The sequence below is a fragment of the Zootermopsis nevadensis genome, unplaced genomic scaffold, assembly GCF_977971745.1.
Source record: "Zootermopsis nevadensis isolate Lab colony 2312 unplaced genomic scaffold, Znev_1.0 Znev_ptg000058l, whole genome shotgun sequence".
NCBI lineage: Eukaryota > Metazoa > Arthropoda > Insecta > Blattodea > Termopsidae > Zootermopsis > Zootermopsis nevadensis.
In genome coordinates this window covers 185,852-197,782 of record NW_028259189.1, presented here as the reverse complement: position 1 = coordinate 197,782, position 11,931 = coordinate 185,852, and the positions used below count along the sequence as shown (strand labels likewise).

General features: G+C 43.0%; 1 protein-coding gene across 1 annotated transcript; it reads right to left on the bottom strand.

Annotated features, from left to right (window-relative positions):
* Nucleotides 1–248: 248 nt before the first annotated feature.
* On the bottom strand, nt 249–3,786 carry LOC147871327 (kelch-like protein 36). The gene is made up of 3 exons (XM_087339942.1): nt 3,713–3,786; nt 2,548–2,755; nt 249–1,068 (listed from the first exon to the last, which is right to left on the bottom strand). Exons 1-3 carry the CDS (start codon nt 3,771–3,773, stop codon nt 927–929), a joined length of 411 nt encoding a protein of 136 aa, XP_087196068.1. The 5' UTR covers nt 3,774–3,786; the 3' UTR covers nt 249–926.
* Nucleotides 3,787–11,931: the final 8,145 nt, after the last annotated feature.

Here is an 11,931-nt window from a genome sequence, read left to right as displayed (position 1 = left end):
TGAGTGTTTGCAATCCTCTGTGTTATGCTTCTAGTACCACAGCTAGTGAGAAGAATCTCTTGAAGCCCTGTCACATATAGCTTATGCAAGATGTTGTTTTGTCAGCTGGATAAACCAACATACTTCACAGTACTTGGCCCCTGAAGCAATGAGGGGATGGGGCACAGCATGGTAATTATTCCATTCCATGAGGATGTAAAATTAATGATACAGTTTAATTTAACTGAACCACCAGTGGTTTCTGAATCTGGTGCAGTTGCCTGCCTGGTATCTGGTGGATTGGCTAATGCATATTTGTCTGTCCGTCCAGATTGAAGAACCTGAGATCAGATTTTCATTATATTTGTTAATAATGTGGACTCATTTGCTGAGGGCATCAATGTCAAATGTCCTTGAGCAGAAAACAAGGAGGAGAAATAATTTTTCCTTCTTTGCTGCAAACAATATTTCTCTTTATTTTATTTTCTTTTATAGATCCTACATCAATTCCCAGTTTTCTACATTATTTTCGTAAGGTACTTAATTAAAATTAATGTGTTCGTCGTGGTTGTAATCAACTGCAAACTACAGGCAACTCTCGGTTTACGAACGTCACAAATCATTCAAAACTTCTTAAAGTCGCCAGTAGATAGAGTTCCTTATAAAACAAAATGCCAAACGTATAGTGAACATAATTGTAAAATGTAAAGAAATGAACTTTAAAAATGTATTTATTACAATAATTATCAGAAAATTATTATATGTTAATTAGTACGTGGTTTTAATGCTTTAAAATGGCTGCTAACGTATACGATATGTATCGTAAAAGCTCAGGAATGCAAGATGCACATAACGAACAAAACTTATAACGAACAACGTCTTGGAACGCAACTCGATCGTAAAACGAGAGTTGCCTGCTTTTTTACCCAAACCAACAATTTTTTACGTTACTCCGCCATCTTCTCATTGCATTTCTCTTCCATTAATTTGTCTCTGTGTTTGTAGGCGTAATCTCTTGCGTTCGGTAGGTTCTTGATGACACAAGTCGACAGAAAGGATCTCCTAACATTCATGTTTGCCGCCTGGTACCTGCAATTTGAAATATTAAAAGTGAAATCAAACCCTTTTTCATCGTCCATCGGTATTATCTACACTGAAGACAATTTTTATCACATTTCGCGGACACAGTTACAGAAAATATGTAGCTCCACATGCGATGATGAATCTCATGAAGGAATGCGTCTTCTGACATAAATAATTTATTTAATAGAAACATAATTTGAATGTCAGTGCATTTATGTAAAGAAATTATTCATTTTCTTAAAAATATATAAACTTTTACTTCTGGGGTTCTAAAATATCAGAGATTTCGGTGTCGAATAAGCATAAAAGAATTATCTTTGCGAGTCGTAAAATGTTTTGCCCCAAAAATATCCATGTCTGATGGGTTGGCTCTGTCTTTGGGTTGAATGGGAAACTGCTTGAAGCTAAGGGCACAGCTTCCACCGGAATGTCGTTGCTTGTAATTTGTTTCCTGACAACCTAAACAAAAATTCCCCTAATCGGAATTCGATATACGATTGCCTCACCATATTTCAGAACAGTTCCCACGTGATCTTTCTTTCACTCATGCGCATAGAACCCCGGCCAACGTCCTATTATGACGTAATACATTTTATTACATTAAAGTGGAGGGAGAGGTTATGACTATTTTAAAACGCTGTCAAATGACTTGTGTTCTGCGCTAACTACGTTTCGTACACTTCATTAAGCCATTACCTTCGGTCAGAATAACAAATTTAATCACACACTTTCTTTGAAGAGATAAGCACGTCTTGTTTGAGACACGCCCATGACAATATTTCCCTCCTTTAGGAATATATTTTCAAAAAAATTTTGTCCCACCAAAAATAGTTCTGGAGAGGTTCTGCTACACGTAAGATAGACAAAAACCAAAATCAAACGAATTTCTGTGGGCTTTCTGGCTCTTGCACAAACAAGTGTGAAGAAATTTGTCTTCTGGGATGTTTTCGGAGCTCCTTACTCAATCCGTCAACAGATGGCAGGAGACTGTCAAACACGGCAAGAGACAGCCATTTTGAAATAAACTTCGATCAAAAATGGGAACATGAGACTAGCCTAAGACTTTGATGAAAGCGGAAGATTGTGGCGATGCTGATGTGTCGAAAGCCAGACACTTCCTGCCCAAGAGAGTGAGATTGGTCAGAGAAACTTAGTCAAAGAGCTTCTTATTAATGCAGTTACAGTTAGCGTCTGATTAGCATTTCCCAGTCATTCGCCCTCTGCTTTAACGATTCAGCTTGACCGCAACGTCGCCCTGCCTGCGTTCATTCTACCCTCTTCCTCTCACCCATTTTTCGCGTGCTGTATTCAAGTCCCTGATTAGCAGTAAGAACCTCTGAAACGTCGGTCAGTTTCTACGTCACTACACGGCGCAGCATCCGCAAGATCGCGGTTACCTTGACCGGAAATGATTCACTTCCTAGAGCTTTTCGAAAGTAACAGTTTGTGATTGTACAGTCCTGAACAATAAAAAAAGAAACAAACCATCGATTTTCCTTGTCATCGAAACATGCGACGCGGGATTCGGAGTGGCCCTTGTCAAAATATCTACTGATGACGAAGATCGTGTCGTCGAACACTTCTGCATTTAAATAATCTGAATAGACGTTCATGCCAGGGATTTCGGTCCACGTGTCCTCTGTAGGGTCGTACTTTTCGGTACTGAGCAGGGATGATGTCTCGTTGAGTCCTCCTGCACACACAAATTCCGTAATAGGCCACAGGATATAAAAAAGCTGCCAAAGGGAACTTATTCTAACCCCATTCAGCGGGGCCCCTCTTGATATTTGTAACTGTCACCTGGCCACGAAATGTTTGGTCTTTATGAAGCCACAAGTTTCATTACCTTATTCACAAAAGTCGATAGTTGACCTCTTCTCACATACTCTAGATCCTTAAAAACATTTTAATATTATACTTCCTTTTAAGATTATGTATCACAAGTGGTATCTTACTTTCAACATTACCAATTATAACTTTCTAGATGTTTGTATTTCCCGTAACTTCAATGCTTAATCAACGGACTTTGCGCTCTTAAAATTTTTCGTAAACGGAAATGCAACGAAGAAAATTCATTCCCTTTTGCACTGTTAATATTAGTACGAGGAACGAAGTTAAGGATGAAATAGCTAAAATATTATTTTCGTACTTGTAGCATCAGGCAATTGCGCCTGACATCTGTCGTCTGCTTCATGAAACTACGTGCGAAATTAACTTTAAATATCAACACTAGATGGACTGTTCAAAAAGGCGTTACACAAACAAGTGACGAATATCAAAGACTGCGAAGGGACTGCTTTAAACCATCGGCTTTTTGGGGATAACAGCGCGACGAAACTGAATTTTCCTTGCTAAAAGAACAAAATATTTACCTTCAAAACTGGGACTGTGTGAAAAATGAGGCGTACCTTAATATAGATACCAGAAGAGATTATATAATGTTAGTTAGTTAGTTAAGTGTTCTTTGTGGAGAATTTAATCGAAACCACGAATCGGGTTTAAAATTACTGACAAACTGACTCTGTAATGACGGGAGAAAATCCTGTTGATAAAATCTCAGTCACTCTAAGAAAACCAGGAAAACATTTCACAATAGCGATTTCTGTAAGAAGGATAGAGGAGCATCCCTCGGAATGTCCAGAGTTCTCACCCAGGGCGTACAGACAGCCGTGGAACGCGACGCAAGAAAAAGAGTCACGTTCAGAGAGCATTGGTGCAACGAACGTCCATCGGTCGGTGTCCGAGTCATAAACTTCCACCGAGTTTAGACAATTCTTATAATATGATCCACCAGCGACGTATATTTTGTCTGAAACAAATTAGCTATAATTAAAGTGGTTCATGCAGAGCACAGACATGGGACAATCCCTACTTAAATTTGTAAATCTATTAAGTCCCCCTTCGAGTCACAGAAACTGCACAGACACGGCCGTCTCTGTTCATCTGTTTCTTTGTTTCGAATGCAGACAATAAGCGTCTCAAAGGAAACGAGTTTAACAGATAAAATTTAATATAAACAGCACAAAGTGCTTACATTAATGCGTAATGGAAATCTTCTGTGAAATGAATTTTATTAAATTTGGTACCGGAGATGAACGGTACGAGGTGCCAAAATTTGCTCTACATTTATAATAAAATGTGCTATTTACATGAGATTATTAACCGTCTCAAAAACATATTAAATCTATATTATATGAGAGCCAGTTTGATAGTTTGATGGTTGCTTACACTCAATCCTAGTTTACAATAAAAAGGCAGAAGACCATGTCGAGGGACAGCTTACGAGAGCAGAAGAAACCATCACGCACTCGGAACTTCAAGCCGTTGCAGTCTGTGAAATAACGAAGTCCGTAGCACGGATAAAAGAAGGAGATAATAGAAGAATATTGGATAATGGAACTAAGTTCAAGAGCGAAGAGGAATGCCTTGAAGATGAATGTATAAAGTTCGTCTGAAACGTCGGCAGAAGCGAAACGACAGGTATCTTCATACTCCCCGCCGTGAGAACCTCAAATCCTGAGATTCCTTCAACCGTCCTTGCGATATTACACGCTCTAATTCACACATTTATATTTAACAGCATTTACGTACCATTCAGTACAGCTGCACTTGCACTGGATCGCCCTGTGTTCATGGGAGCGATCCACGACCACTGGTTTGTCTCGCAGTCGTATAATCTCCACCGCCAATGGCGAACACTGCACCTCGCAGAACTGCCACACTTAATCTGCGTCTGAAATGGTAAAAGTACACGCTCAGCTATGCTCATTTACTGCTGATTCAGATGCATTTCCTCTCGCAGAACGCAATTGTTCGCTTGACAATGTTAAATCTTAACTCAAATGAATTAAAATGCAAATCGCATTCTTAAAACCAACTTTGTCGCAAAAGTCCTCCGACCTATTCACACTTCGCACGATGATCCTGTGTGTGAGTGGTACAATTTTAAATCCCCTGCCCAGATTTATATTTTGACTAAGAGAGCGACTATCAGCTTTTGAATAAGGACTCTGCTCCAAGGAGTTCCTTAGCTAGAAATCTGCATCTTACCTTCGGGCATTCATAGGCGCCACCTCGCGGCATGTCTTCGTAACAGCGTTGAAGCAGAGACATGAGTCTAAGTCTTTCCTGTCGTATAAACCTCCGATGACGTAAATGTCGAAACCGACCACTGCCGTGCCATGATTCATTCGACGACCGATCGCGTCGACCCCCTCCACCTGCAGGAACGACAGGTAATGGTTTTACGTTTCTTTGGGTCATTCGGTCTATTGAAGTGAAGTCCTTACATTAGAGTTCAGGCGACCAACCACCGGCGCAGGGGTGCAACCCCCAACAGTGGACCGAAATTGCTACACCGTGGAGGATGGCACTCGACAAAGACCGCGAGAAATTCACTTGGAGCAAAGGTGGAAACAGGAAGACCCGAGGAGAAGCTCTCGTCAAGTTCAACAGACAAATGTAGAATTAATTTCACGTTCGTAAGATGGCAAAGACAGATTTTGGTGTTTTGGGTTTTTCGACGCAAAGCTGGAGGCAGTACGTCCCCCACCCCACACCAAAGCCTTCTAATTCACGAGGCGTTACCACGCAGATGGCCAGCATCGACACTGATCAGTGCTTCTTTTATTACGTTGAAATCCACTGACGATCACCGATGACTTCGTTCCATGTCGAAAATCAGCAGACAGGTCGCCATGACAGTTGAAGTAGGACGCTTATTGTAAACGGTATTTAAGGAAAACTTCACATCCTTGGTCGATTCCTATTAGAACTTACATTGTACGTGAGACTCAGAATTTGTGTAATTAATGTATTTATTTATTCTTTTTAATTCATGTCTTTGGAGCTTCTCTTAAAAAAGGGTTCACTGCTGATGGAAATAAAGAGGCTAAGAGGTCATTGTGATTAAGTTTAAATAAACAATTACTTCGTAAAAATTAGCAAAAAGTAGGAAAAGTAGTTTTTGTCGTAGGCGTCATTTAATAAGGCACGGTAAGAGTCGAAATCTGTGCAACTCACCACAGTCCACCGGTGTGCTCGTGCGTCGTACGCTTCGATCACATCTGAAAGCCTTCCGTCGCGATACCCACAAATAGCAAACAGAATGTCCTGAGGGATTCGCGGGCGGGCAATCCTTGGTGTCACGAGGTCCTTGTCGTCCTTCGGCAACCTTTCCACGTCGTCCAGGAATTCGAGCGTCTCCGAGATCAAGGGTCTGCACGCCTCGTTTTCAGTCACGTAAGGGTGATTTGATACCTGTTGAACAGTTCAATGTGGACCTTATGAACTTTTAGGAAGGGATTCCATGTTCCAATGCAGAGGAGACAAGAAATTCACAAATAATTTGGTTCTGAAATCACCGAAATAGACTGTGACATATACAGGAAAATATGTTTTTTGGTTTATTTAACGACGCTCTTAACAAATGCACAGGTTGAGGGGAGAAGCGAAAACAAGGTTAAATCGATCTTAGAGGAAACTATTGAAATGTGTTTTAACCGAAAGTTAAATACTTCAGTAAGGGCTGCATTTTGAGTTACATTAAAAATTGTAATTTATTCATCGTCTCTCCCGTGCGAGATGCACATTCTTTTTGATTCGATAACTTTAATTAGTCGTCAAAATTACGTAACATCTAAAGAAAATTATGACAATTAGTTGCTTCGAGTTTCAAGGGAGGCAACCTTCTGCATGTTGATGGTTGGGTGGAAGGCCCGTCAACACAATAGCGTGTGATTATGGGCTCGATGTCTATTAAGGGCCATTGCATGTTTCGACCTTAATTGGTCATCATCAGGTTTTTCTCTTTAAGTGTTCGAAACTGGTAGATACGAATGATAAGTTGTAAAGACATTTGAAGCAGATAACATTTTCATGGATCCGTGCGATTGTTTCACAAATATTCGTGAGAGGTGAGAGCCTGAAATCACAGGGAATTTGACCTAGAGTAGAAACTTTTTTCCTCTCGGGTTAAAGCTCGTTATGAAATGGAAGAAAGAATACCATAAGTTGTAAGGTTGGTTCGTGAGAGTACGTTTAAAATGTTAGAATGTTAAAGTTGACTATGAATTTGAAGCCCCTGGGGTAATTTATTCTCGGAGGTAGAACGAAGCCTTCTTGCTGCACTTTTCCGATATCTGTTGTCCCTATGTGGTCAATCAGCTGAGGATTGTCATACTAACAGTTCTCGGGTTGACTATATATATCGTCGGAGATACGTGAATTTGTTATAGCAGCTGAGACACGTTTCTTATGGCAGTAGGATCTTTGGTTAAGTAGAACGCTGCGCCAGAAGACGTGATTATCTGTTGGAGGATTTTCCTATTCAAGCTGAGTGGACGTTTGAATGTAGTTAACGATGGAATGTTGTAGTTGAAATAAAACACGTAATCGATCTTAATAAACGCTGAGACTGTAATAAAAAATTGTAGCGCCGACGGACTATCAAACTTACAGACGATGAATAAAAGGCGATTATTAATACCAACCTCATATCTGAATAAAAGGACTAATCGAATATTTGTTTTGCACATACTCACATGTATGCGAGCGTGTTACCAGTGGCATTCCACAGGTAGTTACTGTAACCATGGTAACTAAGGGAATCTGGGGATTTCTTACGCAGGAAATTTTGCCCGGAATAAGGCATTGAAAACATTGTGTACTTTTCACGTTGTTATTGTAAGATTTTAACCAGAATTGGAATATGTCAACAGAATCTGTTAAAGCTTATCAGCATTAAATCAAATGAATATCCGTTCAGACGTTCTCGAGCTGGAACTGCGAACAGACAGACGGACACGTGACGAAGAAAAAGGCTCCAGATTTGTATTAATTAGTTATGAACACGTGTGAATATGGAATTAAAATGCGGGCTTCACTTCCTATAGACATCCACGATTTCAGGGGCAATACTGACCTCCTTGAAAACTTTTGTGTCCAGACGTCCCAGTCTGACGCCCTTCAAAAGGTCCGCGATATGACCTTTCCTGTTGTTCGGGTCGTGGTTGATCCACCGGAGAATGCACTCCCACACAACTCTCTCGTCCCTCACGTTCAGTTCCTCGGAATCGATTATCGCTTGCAGCTTCTCTGCAGGCAGTTCCAGCAGTTCTTTGCTCTTCTGAGACACTTCCACGAAGTGGCGCAGAACGAGGCTACGAGCACGAGTCTCAAGGTCGGCGCAGGCGAGTGTAAGAGCCGACTCAGATTCGATCTCCTTCGAACTCTGAGATATTGAAACCCTGCAGCAGGAACTGGATTCTCAAGGATATGCACACCACAGTATTTCGCCTTCAGTTTTTACCTTAGCCCTTTGAAGCCCGAATGAGTGAGACTGAGAGCAGACACGTGGAGAAGCAACGATGAGATACGCTCCGTTTAACCGGAGGAAAATAGAAAGTTTTCGGCTCTGAAGGTTCCCAGGCAATGCCCGCTCGTCCTCGTGAAAAGGTTATAGGTTGAAACAAGGGCTTGGCGTACGCAAGTGAAGAAGGCAGTGAGATGAGGAGTGTAGAACTTTTAATTCTGGCATTAAGCTTGGCGAAACGACGTTTTGGTAACTGTGTATGTTAATCCCGTGAAACCTCGTTTAAGCGGACTATGTGGGGGAACCCCGGGTCGGATGAGCGAGGGAAAAGGGAACGTGGTCATGGATAAGAACAAATACCTAGAGACTCAATACAAATTTTCCTCGGCAGCAGATGATGAGGGCTTTTCGCTCGCACAAGCCGATGGTAAAAGTCACTCGTGAGCGCTGTTCGAAGGAGTCCCTGAACTAAAAGAGTGAATTTATAAGTCATTCTGTCCATCGCATGAACTGGAGGTTCTGGTGTGATTCTGTCGATGTCAGTTGATTTGCTTGCTGTGTTGTCCTGAACAAGAAGGAATAAGGGTTCAGCACCTACGGGACCCAGCGGGTCGGTCTTTGTCTTTGCCGCATAATAACCAATTCTCTAAATGTCCTAAAGTGTTCATAATAATCAGCAAAACCTGTGGTGAGGTTAGATCAATGAATTCTACCGCGTGGACATCGCTTTAAACACTCTCGCCGATGGAAATCCAATCGCAACCGATCTGGTTGAAATTCGGTCGCTTAATGCGGGAATCGGATAATCGAGGCTCGGTTAACAGAGGTTTTGCTGTATGCAGAAAATGTGGGGCTCAATGTTGATTTTGATTTTGGGAGAATTATGTAAGAAGCAAGGAATTCCGCAGAGAAAGAAAGAAAGAAGAAAAGGAATTCGAGAGGAAGACAAATTTAATTGTGACCATGAAATAGGTCATGATTCACGTTCTACATGGTGAAATTAGTCATCTGCTCGTCGTAATAACGATCGAAATATATGCAGTTAAATCAGAAAATTTAAATTACAGGCACATTAATAACAACCTGCCAAAGTTTATAATTTGCCGAGTCCTCAGTAAGAGGCTTTAATCTCCGACCCGGCACTCGACTGCTCTCTTGAGTAAATGTGATTCGCTCCAGCGACGAAGACTGGCGTCACAGCGAATGACAAATGAACATCAATTACCTTGCGAAATGCATGATGCCGACACAGTTGTCGACGTCCATCGCGTTCTTGAGGAAGTCGCAGCATACTTTAGGCACGTCCGGATTACACAAGTACTCAGCCGCCTCAAGCAGCTGACGAGCGTTGTCGGAGTGGATGTCCACCTCGCGAAAATAAATATAATCCAGTATCTGGATCATCACATCTGAGCTGACTCCGTGGAGGAGAATGTCAGTCTCCTCAGTGGTGTTCTGTGTCGTGAAGAGGTTCCTGAAACATCAGGAAGCATTCGTTAATTTAAACTGATTTCGAGAAACGGCGAGCAGAAAATTACAAGAAAAGCTCATAAAGTTTAAGTTTTATAACCCACGTAGCTAAATAAAAGTATCCTTCTGTCAATGTTGTGGATGAATTATTGTTATCTGAAGATTCAAAAACTCCCAGAACGTGTACTAATGGGACCAGATTAACTGCGAGGGGTTCAAGAGCGGGCGTAGGCTTAACAGAATATAACTTACGAATCGGATGCTCACAGAAAACAGTTTAGGTCAGTACCAGAAAATAACCCTCGAATCTTCGAAGAAATATCTGCGGTTATAACAACTACTACAGAAATTTTAAAGTCAACCAGCAAATTAACACAAATATTTCAACATACATCGCAGGTTGTACATTCCACTGACTGAACAGTTCGTAATAACTTACTACCTAAGTAACTAGATGGCTTACTGAACCCGAATGTTCATCACCGAATTAACCAAAGCCCTCCACCGGACCCTGTCCTGGGCCAACGAAATCCAGAGTCCTTCAACTCCTATCTCCCATAGATTCCGCGTGACATTATCCTCCCATCTACGTCTAGGTCTCCCCAGAGGTCTCTTCCCCTCAGGCTTCCCAAATAGTGGACCCAACCAACTAGATGGCTTACGGAACCCGAAGGTTCATCACCGAATTAACCAAAGCCCTCCACCGGACCCTGTCCTGGGCCAACAAAATCCAGTCTCCTTCAACTCCTATCTCCCATAGATCCCGCCTGAGATTATCCTCCCATCTACGTCTAGGTCTCCCCAGAGGTCTCTTCCCCTCAGGCTTCCCAAATAGTGGACCCAACCAACCAGATTGCTTACGGAACCCGAAGGTTCATCAGCGAACAAACCAAAGCCCTCTACCGGACCCTGTCCTGGGCCAACAAAATCCAGTCTCCTTCAACTCCTATCTCCCATAGATCCCGCCTGAGATTATCCTCCCATCTACGTCTAGGTCTCCCCAGAGGTCTGTTCCCCTCAGGCTTCCCAACCACCTCTTGTCCCATCCATGCGCGCTACATGTCCCGCCCATCTCACTCTTCTCGACTTAATCACCCTGACAATACTGGGGGAGCAGTACAGATTTTTAAGCTCATCATTATGCAGTTTTCTCCATGCCCCATCGTCTTCTCTCCTAGGCCCAAATATCCTCCTCAACACCCGATTCTCAAACGAGGCGATGCGAGCATACGAGTATGCCCCTGTAAATGAACCAAAATTAACCAGTCCATCGGAGGTCGCCCAGGCCATCAAGGGATTCAAGCTTGGCAAGGCTCCGGGCCCCAACGGTATACCGAACAGGGTCCTGAAACATCTTCCACGACGCGCGGTAACCTTTCTCACGAAAGTGTTCAACGCGGTCCTTCGCAGGCAACACTTCCCCTCGGCATGGAAACACGCTCGAGTGGTGTCCATACTGAAACCGGGGAAGGACCCCACGCTACCTTCTTCCTATAGACCCATCAGTCTTCTCGACACGGTCGGCAAACTCTGCGAGAAAATCCTACTAACGAGGGTCCTACACGAGGTCAGTGAACGCGGGCTGCTGCGCGACGAGCAGTTTGGGTTTCGACCCAGACACAGCACATCGTTACAGCTGGCTCGCCTCGTCGAAAGGGTCAACAGAAACCTTGATGAGAAGCGGCTAACCGGCGCGGTTTTCCTGGACGTGGCCAAAGCCTTCGACACAGTCTGGGTCCAAGGCCTCCTATACAAACTGACCGTCCTCAACTTCCCGTCGTACTTGGTAAAAACCATCTCTTCCTACCTCGCTGACCGGACATTCCAGACATCCTTCCAGTCGGCCACGTCAACACGTCGTACCATGCGGGCTGGAGTTGTGCAGGGCGGAATTCTCTCCCCTGTGCTCTTCAGTCTGTATGTCAACGACATACCCACACCGTCCCGCCACGTCGAGTTAGCACAATACGCGGACGACACGGCTCTAGTAGTCACGTCCCGTAGCCCAACGCTTCTCGTCAGGTATCTGGAGACCTACCTCAGTAGACTTGAGCTCTGGCTCAGGGCCTGGAGGATTGCTATCAACG

Coding starts and splice junctions, on each gene's coding strand:
- LOC147871327 (XM_087339942.1), bottom strand. CDS start 3,773: ATGCTCTCTGAACGTGACTCTTTTTCTTGCGTCGCGTTCCACGGCTGT. Junction 2,756..3,712: donor CGGCTGTCTGTACGCCCTGG/GTGAGAACTCTG, acceptor TTGTGTGTGCAG/GAGGACTCAACGAGACATCA. Junction 1,069..2,547: donor GATGACAAGGAAAATCGATG/GTTTGTTTCTTT, acceptor TTCAAATTGCAG/GTACCAGGCGGCAAACATGA.